The following is a 23,078-nucleotide window of genomic DNA, read 5'->3' as shown; positions in this document are numbered from 1 at the left end:
TTGTACTGTTGTGCTGGAAAACACCAAACCAACACAATTCTATTTAATGCTTTGACTCACTAACCTGTAACCCATTGCTGGTTCTGTTCATTTCCAACATTCTAATACAGTTTTATTTCCACTACCGTAAGACAGGTTCGTTTGTGTGGATCGTACGCAACATTTTAAATCTTTGTTACTTTTCCCATTTCCTTTATCAGTTTTTCTCTGTTGCATTCGTAACATTAAACAAATATATAAAGTACGGTTTTCTTGATTTTACTTCATCCCTATGTTGCCAAATCTTCCAAAAAGAACAGTTAATTTTGTGGTTATTATTTGTAAGAAGTTGCTTTATGAATGGGTTAGTATTGTACATATAAAGCTGATGACGTACTTGGCACGAATGTTATATCTTATTTTAGTGAAAATCCAAGTACGTGTGTATGTCGTCTCACGATTGTATCACCATTATGGGATTAGCAATACATTTCTGTTTGTTTAACATTCTCTTAGCCTAGCTTGTAGCCTTTCAAACTGCATCTACCGTTTAGCTTTTATTAGTTATTGTCAAAATGTATTTATATCCATTGTTTTCACATTCTTGCGTGTCAATAATGTCTGATTGGAACTAGCCTTACACGTGACTCACTTCGCCTGCAGAACGTCTGCAACAGAAACTTTTATTTCAGAAATTTGCTACGCTTTTTCAGTCGTTTCAGAATTTGAATCATTTTATATTTATATCATTGCAATTCCTACACAATAGATAATTCTAAAAGAACTATTACATATACAAAAGAATCAAATACTGTTTTAACGTTACCTTTATTCTCTATAGAGTTACCTTCGTTTTGTAATTCACCGTGTAAAGTTTGCGAGATCTTAAAATTGTATTGTAAATTAGACGAGTTGAAATTTTATTTTTCTTTACATCAAATACGTCATTGTTTCCTCTTTACCTATCTGTTATTACGAATATATCTAATTCAATGTTATGATAACTGCAAATCTGCATCGTATCAGAAATATTGTAATATATTTTTTATGTTTGAATTTAAAAAAGCAATAGTTCTAACAAATACGTTTTATCTTTTGGTATCGGTACTGATGCTTTTTATTCAACTCTTGAAATATTGAACCCACCTTTCCGAAAACTGCTCTTTCAGCACGCATACATACAATAATATTGTTATTATCTTGTCTTCTTTGTCAGCTGGTAATATTTTATCTTTATTTTATCCCTGATCGACTTGGTTCGGGCCAAAAAGTATACTGCGATAGGGTGGTATTTTTTCTATTGAACTTTTGTCGAATTCCTACATTGGTATGGAAAAAAAGCACTCGAACGGAAAATAAACAAAAGACCGCCTTCCCTTCCTCAACAGAGACCCCCCCCACACACACACACACACAACAAACAAAGGATCGCCTCACATGGAAACAGCACATTGAACAACTCACCCAGAATTGTAACAAAGATCTCATTTTACTCAGGAACATCACAGGGACTGACTGGGGATCCAACCAGGAAACCCTCCTCACGATATATAAAAGCCTAATTAGATCAAAAGTGGATTACGATTGCCAAGCACATAACTCGGCTAAGCAGCCTGTACAACAAAAACTTGACACTATCCAGAGAAAAGCCTTGCTATTATGCACAGGAACACTCCCCTCAACATCATTAGAAGAACTACAAACACTAACAGGAGAACTACTCTTAAAATTACGTAGGCAAGAACTGCTCCTCCGATACTCCATTCGATTAGATACCCACCCAGACAACCATCCCACCAAAATAGCTATAAATAAGTGTAAAGTTGTCTTCAAACCCAAAATCATACCTATCACAACAAGTGGCAAAGTAATCCTTGAACTAAGAGAAAAGATACCGCTACTAAAAAAACAGGTAACAAACAATACAGACCAGAACAAATCACCATGGTTACAAAAACCACCAAGGATTAACACTGAAGCTACCAAATTAGGCAATAAAGAAGGACAAGAAAACTTACTAAAACCTGTACTGGTAAACGAAATCAACCAAAAATACCCGGACTATGTTAAAATATATACCGATGGATCAAAAACAAACAACCCACCAAGAACAGCAGCAGCAATAGTCATCCCTGAATTCAATATACAAACGGGATCCAGATTACCTGACTATTGCTCCATTTACACCACTGAATTCTGGGCTATACTTGAATCATTACAATGGATCAAAGACAACCGAATACCTAAAGCAGTCATTATAAGCGATTCCCTAAGCGTTATCAAATCGATCCAAAATCGCAATACACACTCTAGGGAACAATTCCTCGACAGAGCATGCCAATTAATCGACGATATCACCACAGCACATCAATTAGTCGAGCTCATGTGGATACCGTCGCACATTGGAATCTCTGGCAACGAAACAGCAGACAAAGTTGCAAAAACCAAACTAGGAGATCAAAACTCTATCAAGCTTAACTATAGCTCTACAGAAGCAATAAGCTTCGCACAAACATATATAGACCAAACATGGCAAGATTTTTGGAATTCCTCCACAAAAGGTAAAAAGCACCATGAAACCCAAAAAAACGTAGATAGGAACATACAGCTACCTAAGGGTACCTATTTAGAACAGAAAACCATAAACAGGATAATAACTGGGAAAACTAAACTAGCAAGCAGTTTTGGAAGGTTTATAGGACCCAAACCAGCAACCATTAACTGTTTTAACTGCCACACCACCGAAGATCTACACCACGTATTCAATATATGCCCAAAATATCAACCCGCTCGGAAAATATTTATCAAAAACCAAAAAGAGATTGGATCACCACACACATACCCAGAGTTACTTATGGACTCTAATAAAAATAAACAATCAGCATATAAAAATATAAATCAATTCATAGACTCAGCAGGATTTAGGAACAAAATATAATTACTATCCCCACAAAACCAAAAGACCCAGTAACTAGCTAAATAAATTTAGAAGCCACCACATAAAAAACCATAACATATCATTCAATTTTATAAAAGTATTAATAAATAATTCACTTACGAAGCACCTATAAAAAACTAAGGAAACCGCAAAATCGGATGTCCTAGATGTCCTTAACGAACCGAGCAATCAGCTAGGATTCCTGTCCTAGATGTCCTTAACGAACCGTGTAATCGGCTAGGACTCCGGTCTCTTGCTAAATAAAGTATAAATAACATTCAATCTATAAAAACATCAATTAATACATAACTTAAAGAGGTAATATCTAAAAACTTATAAATAACATAACGTAGGAAACACACCCTAAACACCTCGACTAGTAATACCATAATAACCTTGAAAATCTCTCTTCATACATGATATCTACTAAGAACCTCTATAAACAGCAAAGAACATCCCCCCTCCTTTTAGAACATTTTGAAGAAGAAAAAAAAAATCTCAAAAAAAAAACAAAAAAAAAAAAAACACCAGGCAAATGCAACAAGAAACGGTCCTAAAGCAAGCAGGACCGTTCCCGAGCTCTCCTTCCCACTAATGACAGCCAACCATTCAACTGTAGGGACCTTTATGGACCCACAGATTGAGGCCAAACTATCAGGGTTCCTTGAATCCATAAAAGCCTGGGGGAGGTGGCACCATCCCCTTCCCCAGGAACAACTAACAGGCTGCGGTGAAGTCAGAAAAAAGTGGCACATGCACAATTGTGCGAACGCTACTATAATTAAACTCAACAAAAAAGGACCGCCTTGCCTTTGTCATCAGACCACAGAAACACACACACACACACACACACACACATATATATATATATATATATATATATATATATATATATATATATATATATATATATATATATATATATATATATATATATATATATATATATATATATATATATAATTTGTTGGCTTTTCTCAACGATTACATGTTAAGTATATTGTAATTTTGTATTTGACCTTTGCCCACAATCACGTTAATGGGGTACCTGAGTATAGCTTGAATATTCAGATCATTATTAATTGTAAACATGTTTACATGTTTACATGGCCGAGTGGTCTAAAGCGTTTGCCGTTACGGATCACTGCCATCTCACCTCTGTCTGCGCCGGTTCGAGTCTCAGATTCAGCCAATGTAGATATGTGAGAAAGCATGCCAGTAGCTTCTCGTGGGTCGGTGGTTCTTTCCGGGGTTTTCCCGGTTTCTTCCTCCACCATTAATACTGGCCGCCATATATGGCCTATCGTGTGCTGAAAAATGGCGTTAAACCCCACAACAACAACAACAACAACAAGTTTACTTCAGCTTGAGTTAAAGATATGGTGTTGATTCTGAACTTAGACGCCACCAGAAAGGACATTTCCCATTAAGATGACAGAATTTCCAGAAAATGGTAACTGCGACCCAGATCAAGTAGATGGATTTATATAAACTTGCTTACAATAGGATTATTCAATATTTCCTTAACATCTGAAGCAGAATCGGTCTTATTGTTGTGTTCAGTTTTAACTTGAGTGGATTAATTTATTCAAATTATTCACTGGAATTACAAAATGTTCAATAATATTCATTGACTAAATTACTCAGGTAATGACATTATAGATTACGTTATTGTGAAATATCAAAAGACTCACATCACCACATTCCAAGTCACGGGCACATTCGAGGCTACAGACACATCAATACATTCAATATCGGAATTTATTTGGAATATCACTGGAATTTAATTGAAACTTCATACATTATGACTTCTGACAGATCTTTAAGGACTCTTTTTGGTTTCAATTATCAATGCTTTGAGTTCTTTTTAAACCTTTTACTTTGTGTTCTAGGGAAATAAATTATATGTTGAATTTCACAAAGCTTGTTTGTTTTAGCTCTTTTTATTTACTTAGTTTAAAACCATATAATGATAACAGAGAATTAGTAGCTCTTGTCTGTGTTCAGAATTTCTCTAGAATATTTCAGAAAGCAAACGTTTTGTTTAAAAAAAAATAAATTCTCTTATTTTGGAATTTTGTAAGTCCAGGATATTATTTTATTTAATTCAGAAATCTACATTGAAGCCAACAAGCGTTGACAATGTCATCTAAAGTGGGGAATTCAGCTTTCAATCCTATCCTGGAAGAGTCGAAAAATCCTTGAAAAAGGATGAATTGCCAGCTTGCCAAACAATATGATCTTTCAACGGCGAAGTCTTCTGAAACAAAACAAGAAAATTAAAAAAATAATAATTTTGGTTTAATATTTGGTAGGAAAGACTTGTTTTGGATAAAAGTGATATAGGTTTGACTAGTTAGTCTGTATCGTACTCTAACATGAAAGTAATAGAGTTTAAATTAAAACACCAGATGGAAATAAGGTTAAAAAAAGTTTCAGCTTCGGAAAGAAGAAAGATAAATGCTGTTGCAGAAAGAATAAATAGAAAAGTAAATGCAAATAAAAAAGGAGATGGAAATGGTATTTAGGCTAAAAGAATTAGACGTATCAAGTGAAAAACATCCCGTCCTTTACACACAAGTCCAGTTTTTTGATGTTACCATAAATATCAGGTTATTAAGCAGCATAATCGAGACAGTGATATTCCAAATGCTATTATTGCTAAGGAGTCATGGTAACAGGTATGTATTGAAGGTGATACATTTGTTTTATCAAACAAATCCAGTCTGATTTCATTATACAGAATTATGAACCATTCCTTTCGAATGGTTCTGTATCACTTATTAGTGATCCTGCCAAATTTGTACCTGTTAAAATTGTAATGGACACGGGAGTTTCTCCGAGTCTTTTATTATCAGTTACTTGCCTCAGTTACAAGATTTTGAATCAGTTTTGTTGTCCAGAAATTAAAATGTGATGTTTATAAATACTGTAGATCTTTTCACACTTGTCAGAAGGTAGGAAAACACAATCCGAATATACTTAAGGCTGATCTGCATCATGTTCCTGCATTTGACGAACCACTTAGCAGAATAATGGCAGTCAAAAATGCAATTTAGGTATGACAAAGATGTGCAGCAAGGGAATTTTAAGCTTGGTGATATAATTCGGGTTCTTTTACCCATGCCTCAAAAATCCTCATCAGCCTAAGTATTATTGTCCTTGTAAAGTTAGAAAGAAGTAAGTGACTTAGATTATATGATTAACACTCATGTGAGGAGACGACAAACGACCTTGAGATATAAATATGTTACAGGAGTATATTGATAGAGTTATTCGTGTTAATCATTAAGTCAATTTAGTTGTAACTGTCACACACAATGAGGTTTTAAGTGATGGAATGAATTCGGACTGTATTGACGTTTTTTAATCAATCTTCGGAATTCAGAAATAATGAATAATTTTGATCAAAAACTTTAATGTATGCAGCCGTATAAAATAGAACTCAAACATCTATCATTTTCAGTATGAGCACTTGTTTACAGATGTTCCCACACGAACAAACAAAATCAACCATAAAGTTGAAATTGTAATTTCCACACCTGTGATAAAGCATCCGTACAGGATGAATCTTCTCAAACAGGGATATTTGAAAAACTAAATTCCTTATTTGCTGGAGATCGATTTCGCAGAAAGAAGTAAAAGTGATTGGAGTTCACCATGCATTGTTGTGCCGAAACGAGATAATACTTTCCGCATGTGCACAAACTATAGAAAAGCGAACAGTTTGGCCAAAAGAGACTCATTTCCATTGCCAATAATTGATGACTGCACTGACGAAACTGAAAATGCAATATATGTTACAAAATTTGATCTTTTAAATGATCCTGACAAATTTTGCTGACGGAAATGACAAGGGAACTTCTTAATCCGTATCTTCAGATGGACTTTATCGATCCGTTTGGGATGAAAGGTTATCCATAAACTTTTAAACATTTATTTAACAGGACTATATCACGTCTAGATAATTTTGAAGCTTACGTCGATGATTTCATCAGTTACAACGACATCTGGAAATTCGTTGATAGACTCACCGATGCAAATTTTGACAATTAATTTAAGCAAAAGTGAGTTTTGCCGTGCTTGTGTTACATTTTCAGAACATATTGTGGGACACGGTCAAGTTAAGCCTATATAATTTAAGGTCAAGGCTATCTGAATTCTTTGTGCCTATCAGTAAAAACAGCTGCTGCGATTTTTGGGTGTGGCTGGATCTTATCGGATATTGTGTTCCAACTTTTTTATAATCGCTGAACCCATGCCCAATTTTTTGAGAAAGAAAACCAAGTTTCGTTGGTCTGAGAAATGTCAGAAGGCTTTTGATAAGTTAAGGGGTTTTCTTATGAGTGCACCAGTTCTTTCAGCTCCAAATCATATAAAATACCTGTTGATGCAAGTAATGTTGGGGTTTGTGAAGTACTGATTCAAGACGACTAAAATGTAGATCATCCAGTGTGCTATTTTTTCTACAAAATAATTAAGTAGCAGAGAAATTATTCAACAATCGAGAAGTAAAATTTGGCTTCGCTATTTGCGTTGCAGCATGTTAAATTGTGTATTAGTTCAGCGCCTTCTCTGATCATTGTATTTAGTGATCACAAACATTTTACTTTGAATAGCAGGATCACAAACAAAACGAGGAGACTATTAAGGTTCAGTTTGACATTGCAGGCATACAATATTGACAACAAGCACATCAATGGTAAAGATAATCAAATTGCAGATGCACGTTTACGTGTACAGAAGTATTATATTGAATCATCCATATTTTGTGCTATTCATAAGACATGATAATATGTTATTTTAGTTATATGTATAGTTGACTAATGTGTGAAAGAAAGCTAAATTTTTTTGTAAAATCTTTCTTTTTCTTTGTGTGTATGTGTGTGTGTGTGTGTTTTATGTATGCTAAATTTGTATTGGTAGTTGTCTTCAATGACTTATTATATATATATTTATGTTGCACTTGAAATTTGTCCCAAACCGAGTTAATGGTATAACTGAAAAGTGACATTTATTTTGTAAACAACACAATAAATTGCTAATATTATTATACGAGTATAGAACAAATTTTTGGATTATTTTTAATGTAAATATGTTTACTTCAGTTTGAGTTAAAGACATGGTCATGTTCCTTACCTTTGAAACTTCCGAAAAGGACATTTCCCATTAAGTTGAGAGAGTATTTCCAGAAAATAGTTTCGACGTAGGCCAAGTCGAGGGGTATATAAACTTGTTTACATATGGATTATATATGATTACCTTAGCATCCTGAGTAAAATTAGTCTTATTGTAGGGTTCCGTATTTAATTTGGATGGATTTATTTATTAAAGGTTAATATTCACTGGAATTACGAAGTTGTCAGTAATATTCTTGGACTAAAACATTAATTTGGAATTATTGTGAATTCAAACAAGGACATTTTGGATTATATTATCGTGATACTTCAAAATACTGTTAACACATCACCACATTCCAGAGAATCGGCACATTAGCACTTTCGAGACTGCAGACACATCAACACATTCAATATTTGGAATTTACCACTGGAATTCAGTTATAACTTTACACATTTGGACCTGTGATAGAACTTTTAGGACTATTTGATATTTAATTCGCAATACTGCAAGTTTTTTGTTTTAAATTTTCACTTTGTATTCTTGGAGAATATATTATTTGTTGAATCGTACAAAACTTGTTGGTTTTCGCTCATTTCTGATACTTAGTTTAAGATCATATATTAAAGTCTGTATTTTATATATACACGATACCCAAAGGAACTTCTAGTTTCGAAAATGACTCAGAAATGTATAGAAGAACATGCCTGCAGGAACCAACTCAACTGAATTATATTTTGGGAAGCATTTTCTCGTGTTCGTTAGCAGGATGTTGCTATCAGCTAACGCTATGTATAACCAAGATTGCCTTCTCTATATTACATTATCCATTTTTCATTTTCCAAGGCAAACAAACTTATTTGTAGTTTTATGACAATGCAGGGTTTGGTAGAAATTCAGAACCGCATTATGTATGAATATGTCTGCTGGTGGTTTGAAAAAAAAACCAAGGTTCCTCTGAAAATCAATAGCGTCATACTTGCCAATACTTTATTAAATAAACGAAAGACCGAAAGACTTTTGCAAGGTACCTGTTATATTATATTCAGGAATTCTTTAGGGGTAGTCTTTCAAAGACATTGGCATTAGAGATAAATCAATTGTCATGGAATAATCTAGAGTGAACTGTAAACAGTCTCCAAGAAGGAAAATTTTTAGCAATAGTTTATTTTCTTCATGGGTGGCATTACCTTAAGAAAGCATAATAATTTATAATTTCTCTGGGTGTAATTGTGTTTTATGTATTTTGGAAACAAATTAATGAGATGTTTTCGAAAAGTACAAATCGTTTGTGGCATCCTTATGTCTATATGTTTCAGTGGCAATGAAGCCCGAACGATATGTACGAAGTAGTTGTTATGTGCATACCTCCATGATGCCAATAGCAATGTCGTTCGATCAAAATATAATTTCCATTAACGGCGGCAAAAATAACTCGTCTAGATTATTATGCTTTCAGAGTTAGTGTTTAGTTTACTTATTAGCATAATTGAGTGTTATTATTGTTGAAACGAATGAGCTAATTGTCCTGATTAGTGTTTTATTTTATTATGTGTTCCAAACGTGATTTTGGGCATCAAGGATTGCAATACCAACTTTAATCCACAAAGGGTTGGTTCAGTCGATCTTTTACCCTCGCCACTATTTTCTGGTGAAATTGCAGAACAACAAAGTGTATCGTACTGAACAATCTAAATTTATCTTAGATTCTCATAAATTATGCTTAAAACATACATGAAACAAACCGAAATTTCAGATAAATATGTACTCATCAGAGATAACTCAGGTATTTAAAGAACAGTGACAGTAATCTAAATAGTAATATTACAAGAAGAATTAAAATTTCACCAGAGATATTCCTTATTTTTCAGGTGTTTAAAGTACATTGTTGTGCATATTTAATGGTAGGTTACTGCGACGCAATATCACTAGAATGTCCATTCTCTATTCATTTGACAAAAGGATGCTTCGAACGAAAGTACTGACAGCACTCAGGCTAGTGACATATAGCGATCAATTATATCATACTCTCCTTTCTGAAGCAATTTTGTCTGCAATTTCAAAACATCGAGGGTCTGAAAGGGAGTCGGGTGGGAAGTGTTTAATGCAAATGGAGTTTGTGATTTCTGGCAGAATAGACTCAGTGGTGCCTAAAATCGATGATTAGACATTAGATTTCAGGGCTAATTTCGTAAATGACTCCCTAAGGTTTAAAAATTGATAGAGTTCATAAAGCACTATAATCACTTATCGAAAAATCCTAAACCTGCTTTTTCAAGGCAGAACCTCCGCAATAAATTGATCCAGGTAGAATATTTTTATTGCATATTTTTCCAGCCTCAGGAGAGGAATTATAAACATGGTCTTTTAAATGTTTCTTTTCATTATTGAATTCGACCTTTACTGTAATTCGAAATTTTGAAAACAGATGTCATTAAAAACCAAAATCTAAATGTTCTAGTGCGCTAACGCAGATTAAGAATTTTAGAACCTGATCATGTCAGGCCACAACAAAAACCAAAACGTGAAATCCATAATTTTTAGCGCAGGCGCAATATAACATTTTAACACCAATCCATTCGTATAGACTAGGGATACGACAACACCAAAAATGTTATTTTTGCCTTTCCCTTTGGGAGGTATGCTTCTATAGGCTGTGTTGTAGTTGTAAGGCAATATCCATGGCTCTGTACTCGTCCGGACACATAGTCGAAGAAAATTTCCATGGGAGCAAGCAGTAAAAGTTGTAGTATTTGACATGGCCTTTTATTTTAAATATTTTTATATATCTTTTATATATTTTTTCATATTTCTTTTAAATATTTTATCTTCTGAAACTAAATATTTATATTGATTTGGCAGAATTATCAGCCTAATAGTGTTTTAATGTTATTCTTTATATTTTTTGGAATTTAACCTTGAAAAGGCACTATATACCCCCGTGCATACTAGAAATTCAATATTGCCGGCTGACGCAGGTGTAAAACCCCGTCTTGTATAGCATCCAGGAAGTTAGGGGAAATGGATACTCTCCGAAATATAAACCCCAGCACATGGCCGATCGAAACTCGGAAACCACCAGTTATCATACAATGAACGGTCTGATTTATCGGACTATTCTGGCATTCATTTCTATCTGTGTGATGCCAATGGCTATTTTTGGCGTTTTGTCTTGAATTAGAAACCCACTGGAACAGTTTTATAGCGAATATATATATATATATATATATATATATATATATATATATATATATATATATATATATATATGGTGTCTAATTTGTCCTAAATGAAATTGGTGACAATCTGATATCTAATATGAATGACATAGTCAAACAGTTTAAAATAGTATTGCTCAAGAATAAAACAGTTCTTGCAAGACTCGTGTTAGAAAGACAAAATAGTCTTATCTTGAATACCTGGAAATTCTTTTCGGACAGTAGAACTTCAGTTCCTTTTCGGACAGTAGAACTTCAATTCCTTTTCGGACAGTAGAACTTCAATTCCTTCGTGAGACTCTTGTTCAAGAGACAAGATTTTCTAGTTTTACATTTTAAATCTTCCTACCATTTAGAAATCATTTTAGAATGAGCAGCAGCAATACCAATATTCTTTCCGTGCACTTGGTTTGTCTGCCGATAGCAATGCAGTGTATTTAAACGTCGTTTCTCCTCTTTACTTGAATAAGTTCTCTTGTACGGGCCGAGGCCCCACTAAAATGAGAATACTAACTAGTATATAATCGGAATGAGAAAGTGTGTTGAGGTGCATAGGAAGTATTTTGAGTGGATTTACTGATGTACGGTTCACTAACAAAGAACGTTGTTGCACAGCGCAGTCATGTTCAGAACGTTTAGAATACATATTTTAGCAGTTATGATCCAATAAGAAGCTAAGCTGATTGGTCGAATCGTTTTAATCGTTTGACAAGAAGATTGTTTTTTCCTGACTCAAAACATGTTCTTCTTCACCAGCAAAAACAGTTCTTGTTCATCTAGATCGGAAATAGATAGATAGATAGATAGACAGACAGACGGACAGACAGACAGACAGACAGATAGATAGAGAGATAGATAGATAGATAGATAGATGCATGCATGCAAACATACATACATACATACATACAAAGATACATACCTTAGTGAATAAGGTAAAATTAGATATATGAAGGCGTGACATTTAACAGCCTGTGTATAAACTGAAATATCAAACTATGTCTTTTCAAATATTGAAAACAACGTTTCGAATAATAAAATCGTATAGCTTCATTAATGATAAACATAGAATTACACAAGAAAGACCATAGTATTGAGTGTGTGTGTGTGTGTGTGATTTGGATTTTTAACGTAGCTTTAACAATTTTTCAAACATATCGCTACAATGTCTGCACTGTGGCAGTTTATAGTGATGTCTAGCACTGGGGCATCATGCCGCGGACATGTAGCAGCTGTTGGTACCATTTTTGTACAAGAAAGGTCATATTATTGAAAACAACGCTTTGAATAATGAAATCATATAGCATCATTAAGGATAAACATTGAATTGCACAAAAAAGGCCATATTATTGAAAACAACGCTCTGAATAATGAAATCGTATAGCATTATGAACGATAAACATTGAATTGCTCAAGAAAGGTCATAGTACTAAAAACACCGCTTTGAAAAATGAAATCGTATAGCATTATTAAGGATAAAAAATAGAATTGGACAAGAAAGGCCATAGTACTAAAAACAACACTTTGAATAATGAAATCGTATAGCATTATTAAGGATAAACATTGAATTGCACAAGGAAGGCCATAGTATTGAAAACAACGCTTTGAATAATGAAATCGTAGTTAAAGATTTCTTTTTTGTTTGTCAGATCATTAGGAACGAACCTTTATAATTTAATTTGATACATTTATTTTTCTTTAGGAGTGTCCGACAGGTATCGTCAATGAAGAGACTTTCAAAGAAATATATGCTCAGTTCTTTCCACAGGGAGGTCAGTATAATTCCAATATAGATTTTTGATACATTTATCGCCTGTTTGTTGATATCGTAAACTCCATGTAGCAGTTTCTTTGCTTACATTTTTGGAACAGAAAATAATACTCTGGTATGTATCATTGGTTTTTGAGAAATACTGGATACAATCCGTGGCTTCCTGGAGAAAATATTAATTAACCAATAGATTATTATGTTTCCCTGTTATCAATTTGAAATACTTCTTAGAGTATTAAAGGACACGTTTACAGACTTTGTATCAAAATCGTATTTACGTTATAGCTTATTTTGTTGTGTTTCCTCTTGTCGTTCTTATCCTATTCCTTTTCTAAATTGTTGCAATTTTAAAAGCTTATATACGGGGTTAACATGTTACTAAAGCCGTCCATTTTACGATTTGGACTGGATTAGAAAGAAAAAGAAGAAAATAAAATAGTGGTTCCATTCTGTATGTGTTTCTTTCGCTTTCCTTGCAGATTCAACACAATACGCTCACTATGTATTCAAAACATTCGATCATGACTGTAATGGTCACATAAGTTTCGAGGTAAGTAAACACAGATTCCATACTAATTTTGTGATTTTTGTATTTGAATGAGACGGTAACATTTAAATGTTATTCGACTGAAACGGTACTCGCTACATCAATACAGTATTCGACAGCAGACGGCGCATGTTGTCTCGCATTCGACGGACGATTCTTTCAAATGCGGCATTGGCAATACCGTCCACGATCGAATGCGATAACTGTCGGTTTAGTAACAAGGATCGTTATACACGATTCAATGGCAAGGATTCAAGACAATGACATGAAACAAAATCAACGAAACAAAAGAAGAAAAAAAAATAATAATACGACACTCAATACTCTGGCGTCATAAGTGAGCAATAAACCAAATCTTTCAATGGAGACGAAAATCGCTCTCCGCCAAATTTAGATAGCTATATAAATGCCATTTGTTGCCTCATTCTGTAGTCAAATGTTTATATAACTAATTATATCGACCACAAAATTACACCAAATACAAATATAATTCACAATTTAAAAATGTCAAATCAATTTCAGTTATTTCCGCATGTGCGGACCCAAGTTTGTTCCATTACCTGTTCACATATATTTATGCGAACAAATGCTTACTTTTGTTTCTAATTTATTAAGTTAATAGTATAGTACTATATTCGTTCCAGGTAGACAACATCAGCTAAAAGTAAAAACCATGACAAACGCACAATATTGGCCATTTTTCGATGCATGCTTTCACTCAAAAATGACTTTCACATCTAATACGTACCATCAATCCACAATAAAAAAAACATAAGAAAAAATAGCATAAACAATATTCCATTTAAATTTACTCTGTTTTCAATGGTCCATATAGCAGAAGCTTCCGTCAATGTTGTGTATCAGTCTCACAGCAGAATGAGTTACCATTTTAAGCTTTCCTCAATGTTGTGTATCAGTCTCACAGCAGAACGAGTTACCATTTTAAGCTTTCCTCAATGTTGTGTATCAGTCTCACAGCAGAACGAGTTACCATTTTAAGCTTTCCTCAATGTTGTGTATCAGTCTCACAGCAGAACGAGTTACCATTTTAAGCTAGCGTCAATGTTGTGTATCAGTCTCACAGCAGAACGAGTTACCATTTTAAGCTAGCGTCAATGTTGTGTATCAGTCTCACAGCAGAACGAGTTAACATTTTAAACTAGCGTTAATGTTGTGTATCGGTCTCACAGCAGAACGAGTTACGATTTATTTTCATCTCATCTGTATCACAACGAACTAACCTGACTGTGCCGAGTTGTTTGGTTTCACCACAAGTTATGCCACATATTTTCCAGGAATTTGTCTTTTGTAATATTACTTGGATATATAAAACCACAAGTTACGCCACATATTTCCTGTCTACAACTTCTAATCATAATCTAGAGTATAAAATCTCAAGGTTATGCCACATATTTTCAGTCTACCACTTCTAATAATATTATAGAGTATAAAACCTCAAGATTATGCCACATATTTTCAGTCTACCATTTGTAATAATACTATAGAGTATAAAACCTCAAGGTTATGCCACATATTTTCAGTCTACCACTTCTAATAATATTATAGAGTATAAAACCTCAAGGTTATGTCACATATTTTCAGTCTACCACTTGTAATAATATTATAGAGTATAAAATCTCAAGGTTATGCCACATATTTTCAGTCTACCACTTCTAATAATAATCTAGAGTATAAAATCTCAAGGTTATTCCACATATTTTCAGTCTACCACTTGTAATAATATTATAGAGTATAAAACCTCAAGGTTATGCCACATATTTTCAGTCTACCACTTCTAATAATATTATAGAGTATAAAACCTCAAGGTTATGCCACATAATTTCAGTCTACCACTTGTAATAATATTATAGAGTATAAAATCTCAAGGTTATGCCACATATTTCCTGTCTACCACTTGTAATAATATCATAGAGTATAAAACAACAAAGTTACATATTTTATTAGAGCCAATGACTTATAATAATATATTATAGTATAAAACCATAATGGTCCTGTAACATAATTTCTAGGAGTCCACCATTTCCAAAAATAGTATGTATAATAAACTGCTAGACAGCCTGATACCCTGCCCAGACTGAATATACCAAATAGACAGCCCCATGATTGATGGGTGTCAGTCAGTTTCGTCAGATAATTAATCAAATAAAAAATTATTGCATACACTTTATGATTCAATGTCTGTGGAAAAATGTCCCCAAGAATGTTTAAATGGCGACCATCATGTCGCACATATTTGGTCGAAGAAATGTAGCATGCCTCTTCCAAGGGATTTACACTGTTTTCTACTCCATTATCAACCACTCGTTTTAATTAGGATATGCTTAAACGAATCCGTTAGGGCGCCAAATTGGATCACTTAAAAGATTTCTAAACAATTCTGTCGCGCGACTCTTTCTGCTTGTGGCTCCGCCTTATGTATATCATATAGGACACTATTTTTTCTTCTTTACTGTTAATTCACTTATTGTTTATACGCATTAGTTTTCTTTTTCTTAAAGAAAGACAAAACAAGAACGAAATGTTTTTCCTTCTTTAGCTCATGGCTGTGACCGATGGAAAAGAGATCCCATTCACTTATATTAAACCTTGTTTTAAGTCCTCCAAAATTGCTAAACTCCCTTAAGGAGTTAACTAAGAGACCAAACAATTTTGAGATTTAAGAGGTGTTGTTCGTCAAAAGAGGCGGGGTGGGGTTTGGTGGTATTCGTAAACATTATAACAAGGAAAATTGAAAATGGTTAGATAGGAGAAGTGCTGTTGAAAGAATGCGGCTATTATGAGATGTTAAACTGCAAGTTCCATGTTTTAGAAACGAGTGCGTAAATAACAAATTATTCGTTTTGCATGTTCAGAGTACAATCTAATTTGGCTGGCAAATGTATGCACTGACTGGTATATGGTACGTACTTTATATGGCCAACATCATCCCTTGCTACACAGTTATTGATTTTCAAGAAGCTGAATTACCCATATATTGTACCATTATCGCGGTATCATCTATAAGGTGAGACTGGCGATACTGCGCTTAATAGATGTTGAGAGTTCAGTCATTTCTGCCATATCTAATTACTACAACTTGCATTAGATTATGGCTTGGTTATTAAGTTCCACCGAGAGCTGCGATCTGAATGAGTCAATTATAACCAAACCTGGGATAAACAAGTGTGAGTTACATGATTACAAATTTCTATCTCAGACATTTTAAGAAGAATCGGCATAAAGAACACACACTCATCTCTCTCTCTCTCTCTCTCTCTCTCTCTCTCTCTCTCTCTCATACATACATTCAACGCAACTAATCTTTATTTAAACCAGTATTAATGAATAGTACTTTTTTTCTGTCAGTTAGATAGTTTACATATTGTTCTCGTTTAAATATACATCGATACTTATCTGCTTCAGTGCGTGTTGTTGCTGTTTTTTTAAATAGGAATTTGTCATGGGCTTGTCCATGCTTTCGAGGGGTACCGCACAGGAGCGGCTTCAATGGGCTTTCAGTTTATATGATGTCAACGGTGACGGAATAATTAGCAAGGAGGAAATGCTGCACATTGTGTCCGCAATATATGACATGATGGGACGATTCACCGAACCAATCATTGACGAATGCACTACAAAAGAGCATGTGGAAAGGATATTCCAGGTACAATACCGTGTGTGTGTGTGTGTGTGTGTGTGTGTGTGCTGAGGATGGAGGGGGTAAGGGCTGGGGCACTTATTGTATAGATCCACAAATACACCCTAAAAACTATTCTTATAATGTGTATAATTATTATAGCTATATTAGGATAAAGATTAGACGGTTTACACCTATACATGGCTTATATTCTGTTACGGCTCTATTGTCTTAACATATGTAACAGAAAAGAGTTAAAACTAACAAGATTAGTAAAATTCAACAAATAATTTATTTCCCTAGAACACAAAGTGAAAATTTTAAAAGAACTTACAATATTTTTAATTAAATTCCATATGACAATAATTTAACAAGATGTGTCGGAAATGTTATGACAATATATCAATATATGTAGCTAATATCATGACAACATAGTTAGTATGACGACACTCTATCAACGTGTGTAGGAAATATGACGATAATCTATCAAAGTGTGTTGGAAATATGACGACACTCTATCAAAGTGTGTAGGAAATATGACGACAATACGACACTCTGTCAAAGTGTGTAGGAAATATGACGACAATACGACACTCTGTCAAAGTGTGTAGGAAATATGTTGACAATCTATCAAAGTGTGTAGGAAATATGACGACAATCTATCAAGATACGTAGTGTGATGTGATTTGGATTTTTAACGTAGCTTTAAAAAAATTTCAGTCATATCGCTACGATGTCTGCAACGTGGCAGTTTATAGTGATGTCTCGCACTGGTGCCGCCGACATGTAGCATGATGTCCCACCCAGTTACATTATCCTGACACCAGGCCGACTAGTCCTAACACTAACCTCTTAATGCTTAGCGCTAAGCGAGGCAGATGTTAGTACCATTTTTGTAAGTCTTTGGTATGACTCGGCCGGGGATCGAACCCACGACCTCTTGCATCCGAGGCGGACGCTCTAACCACTAGACCACCGGAGCGGTCTCAAGATACGTAGTAAATACATCTTACTCTATCAAGATGTTTAGTAAATATGATGACAGTCTATCAAGGTGTGTAGGAAATAAGATGACAATATATCACGATGTGTAGGAATATGACAAGTTATCAAGGTGTGTAGTAAATATGACGATAATATATTAAGGTGTGCTGTTAGTATGATGAGAAGCTATCAAGGCATTCAGGAAATATGATTACAAACTATCAAGATATTTAGTTAATATGATAATGTATCAATATGTTAAGAAATATGACGATACTTTATCAAGCTGACATGTTAATATGATAACAATCTATTACGGTTATAGTTAAAATGATGAATATCTATCCAGGTGCGTAGTTAATATGATGATGATCTATCAAGATGTGTAAGAAATATAACGGTAATAAAATTTCAAATTGCGTAGTTAACATGATGACACTATCAACGTGTATAGGAAATATGATGACAATCTATCAAGGTGTATAGTTAATATGGTGATCAATCTATCAATGTGTGTAGGAAATATGATGCTCAGTCTATCAATGTGTGTAGGAAATATGACGATAACTATCAAGATGTATTGTTAATGTGTCGACAATCTATCAATGCGTGCAATTAATTGATGTCACTCTATCAAAGTGTATAGGAAATATGATGACAATCTATTATGTGTTTAGTTAATATGATGACAATCTATCAAGTTGTGTAGGAAATATGATGATTATCAATCAAGGTGTGTAGTTAATAAGATGACAATCTATCAAGGTGTGTTGGAAATATAATGACAATCTATCAAGTTGTGTAGGAAATATTATGACAGTCTAATAAGGTGTACAGGAACTGTGACGACAATCTATCAAGATATCAGCGAAATATGATGACAAGCTCTCAAGGTGTGTAGTAAATATGACGATAATATATCAGGCTGTGTTGTTGATACGATGAGAATCTATCAACTTATTCAGGAAATATGATAACAAAATATCAAGATGTGTAGTTAATATGACAGTTTATCAAGATGTTAAGAAATATGTCGATAATTTATCAAGATGTGTAGTTGATATGATGACAGTCTAACAAGGTATTTATGAAATATGACCATAATCTGTCAAGATGTATAGGAAATAAGACGATAATATTTCAAGGGGCGTAGTTAATATGATGACAATCTATCAAGACTTGTAGGAAATATGATGACAATATATCAAGGCGTGTAGGAAATGATGACAATCTATCAAGGCGTGTATGAAATATGATGACAATCTATCAAGGCTTGTAGGAAATATGATGACAATCTATCAAGGTGCGTAGTTAATATGATGACAATCTATCAAGGCGTGTAGGAAATATGATGACAATCTATCAAGGCGTGTAGGAAATATGATGACAATCTATCAAGGTGTGTAGGAAATGATGAAAATCTATCAAGGTGTGTATGAAATATGATGACAATCTATCAAGGCGTGTAGGAAATATGATGACAATCTATCAAGGTGCGTAGTTAATATGAAAATATCTATCAAGATGTTTAGTTAATATTATGACAATCTATCAAGGTGCTTAGCTAATATGATGACAATCTATCAAGGTGTTTAGTTAATATGATGACAATATACCCAGATTTGTAGGAAATATAACGACATATATAAATATGAGTAGCTGATATGATGACGGTCTATGAAGATGCGTAGGAAATATGATGACAGTCTGTTAAGGTGTGTGGTTAATATGATGACACGGTCAGGATGAGTAGGAAATATAACAAAATCGATCGAGATGTGAAATTGATATGACGGCGGTCTGTCGAGATCTGTAGGAAATATGACGATAATCCATCAAGATAGTAGAACATATATACCAAACAAACATTTAACCCAAATCATAGCACTACTGTTGTTTCCCGTTGCCGTTGCCTACACATAGTGACTGCAATGTTCCACTTCCCATTACCGTGGGCTCAACAACAACCAATGTTACGCTGATCGACGTCAATGCGTGTAATCCGAACGAAAAAGATAATTGTCGGGACCTAATTCTTGGTTACGTTTGAACAACAACGCTAGAAAACGTCTCTTGGGCCAAGATACTATTTTTGGTAGCTACAATTTTTGTTCCGTTGTATAGTGTATATAGTGTGTATGCAGTAATTTGTGCGCAGCTGTGGTATGAATAAAGTCAAAGCAAAAGGAATGCACTAACACGAAACGCAGGAATGTCATAACACCTAGCACTAGTGGCATCATTTAGAGGTGTCATTTGGTACTGTAAAATAGCAGGCCCTTTTACATAAGAAAATTACCAAAATGTGCAGTCATTAGACCTGAAATGTGTAAATAATACAAATTGCTCCGTGTTGCCAACGACTGGTGATACCAAATTATAATTAATACTGTTGAATAAATTTCGTATCTATGAAAAATGTATTCAAGACCATTAATAAATCTCCCTCACCATTCGCATACATTATGCTTTAAATTTAACGAGAAAAATAATTGTAGAACTGCCCAGTACTTTTGGAGTGTATGCATTACATAAAGTATGTCTCAATGTTCGTATGCGTGCTGGAAGAAACCTTCGTTTTTTCTGCTTTTTGGTAAGAAAGAAAGTGAAATATATGCTAATTTTCTTCAACTTTTATGTCAATTTGAGAATGAAGAAGGTCATATTATGTTTATCACGTACTCTATTTCGTGTGCAGGATTGTTTTTAATTTCAATCCATCATTGAAACTATCGAAAATGTTCTTTCTCTAACTTTTTTCAACTTTGACCATGAAGCAAATGTAATATTAAAATACGTAATATTAAAATACGTAACATCATGTTTCGAAAATTTTCTTTTCAGAAAATGGACTTGAATAAAGATGGGGTAATATCCTTCGACGAATTTATGGATTCTTGTCGAAGAGTAAGTTCAATTAAGAATGTGTTTACAAATTTCTTGCGCCACTGCTCCTGGCACTAACAATCTCAAGAAGTGCATCTCTACAACTAGATTGACACAAGCTTAAAGTTTGACAGATTGACATGACCTTACAGCTTGACAGATTGACACGACCTTACAGCCTGACAGACCCCTAAGACCTTACAGCCTGACACAGACTGACACGATCTTATAGCTTGACATGCCTATGATTGTATACAATCACAGCTCACAGTGTAATGTGAGTCTTGTTGTTGTTGTTGTTGTTGTAGGGTTTAACGCCATTTTTCAGCACAAAATAGGCTATACATGGTGGCCAATATAAATGATGGAGGAAGAACCCCGGAAAGAACAACCAACCCACGAGAAGCTACTGGCATACCCACATTGGCCGAATCCGAGACTCGAACCCACGCAGACAGAGGTGAGATGGCAGTGATCCGTAACGGTGAGCACTTTAGACCACTCGGCCACTCTGGGCCCCGTAATGGAGTCTGCATTGTCACAGTAGAGGTTACGACTGCGTGAAATTTAAATTGTTATTGATTAATTGACACTTAGCTCCATCCCCAATACAAATTGTACGCATTTGAGATCTATGCGGTTTATACGTCATTTACAGTAAAACGTTCTCCGTCTAGAAGATAGTTACACGCAGAAAAAAACGTAGATTTTGGATCTGCTATATAAAAGAGTATGCGTACAGTAAATTTTGAAGTACCGATAGAACTAATTGCAAGAGTTGATATGGTTGCATGGGATTTTAGCCCCTATTGTAATATGAACTTTTTAATCAGACTGCTTGTCACTATGAATTTCAAGTTCAGCAGCTGTTCTGATCAAATTATAAAGAATATGACAGCGTAAGACCATAGTAAATAAATTGCACCTCATAAAGTGCATTACAAAAAGGACTACAATTACAAGCATTCTCAAAAAGATGCACTCCATGCTATTACAATGGAGCTTGTGGATGCATTTCAGTCGCTAATGGGGGACCCGGGTGGCCGAGTGGTCTGATCACTGCCATCTCACATCAGCCCACGTTGGTTTGAGTCTCGGGCTCGGTCCATGTGGGTAAGCGAGAAAGCTTGCCAGTAAGCTTCCGGTGTGTCGTTGATTCTTATCGGTGTTTTCCCGCGGTCTTCCTCCACCAGTTACAATTGGCCACCATGTATAGCCTATCCTGCGCTGAGAAATGGAGTTAAGTTCCAAAATACCATTCTCTAATGTAATAAGGAATATTTAGTTAGATAATTTTTTTCTATAATTGTCTGGATCAACAGCTATTAAATCTAATTAAAGAAAATATCACAGCGTCAAAGTCAAAGTAAACTGATAGCACTGTGTAAGATTTATTCACAAAGGATTGCAATTTCAAGCCAAGACAACGTATTTGGCAAAGAATCCATTTTATTACAATATGGTGTGCGTTCAATTTTTGTACTATTGTTTTAATAAATTACATAGAAGAAAAAGAAACATTTAAGCAGATTACTTGGACTGTATTTTCTATGAGGGGTTGAGAAAGCAAGATATTAACAACTTTATTTTTTTATACTTATTGTGTGTCAGCATGTGTGTGTGGTTGTGTGTGTGTGTTTTGTTTCTTCAACACACAATCAGTACCTGTTTGGTTTGAAAGAGCCCGCAGTAAGATATGTAACATCACAAATGTTTTCTTTGTTGTATTTTTTTTTGTTTGTTTGTTTGTTCAGGAAGTCATCCATAATTTAGACAGCTTCCTGTATTGTTGAAACAAAAATTGTTTTTAGAGTAATATTCTATGACGTATTGGTATAAAGGTCAAGGTCGACAGCTGGTACCATTCTACCTAAATAGAATGTAATAGCACCAAGGTAATGGTACCTTGAACTGGCTTAATATAAAGTATGACATAACTGTATGCAATCTGGATGTATATTTTGTAAGAAAATCTACCGATGCACGACGAAAAGCTAACTTAT

At 34.4% G+C, this 23,078-nt stretch overlaps 1 protein-coding gene across 1 annotated transcript in view; it reads left to right on the top strand.

Moving 5' to 3' along the window:
* Nucleotides 1–23,078, top strand: part of LOC149771855 (Kv channel-interacting protein 4-like) — a 69,757-nt gene that overhangs the window by 37,692 nt on the left and 8,987 nt on the right. The window contains exons 3-6 of the mRNA XM_089948132.1: nt 12,953–13,022; nt 13,501–13,571; nt 17,020–17,232; nt 21,034–21,096. Coding sequence (XP_089804258.1) covers nt 12,953–13,022; nt 13,501–13,571; nt 17,020–17,232; nt 21,034–21,096 — 417 coding nt within the window. The remainder of the gene's footprint in view (nt 1–12,952; nt 13,023–13,500; nt 13,572–17,019; nt 17,233–21,033; nt 21,097–23,078) is intronic.

The sequence above is a fragment of the Sinohyriopsis cumingii genome, unplaced genomic scaffold (genome assembly GCF_028554795.1).
Source record: "Sinohyriopsis cumingii isolate HCF-2022 unplaced genomic scaffold, ASM2855479v2 utg001628l, whole genome shotgun sequence".
Classification (NCBI taxonomy): domain Eukaryota; kingdom Metazoa; phylum Mollusca; class Bivalvia; order Unionida; family Unionidae; genus Sinohyriopsis; species Sinohyriopsis cumingii.
Note: the sequence above shows the minus strand (reverse complement) of the source record. Positions and strands in the feature narration are given on the sequence as shown.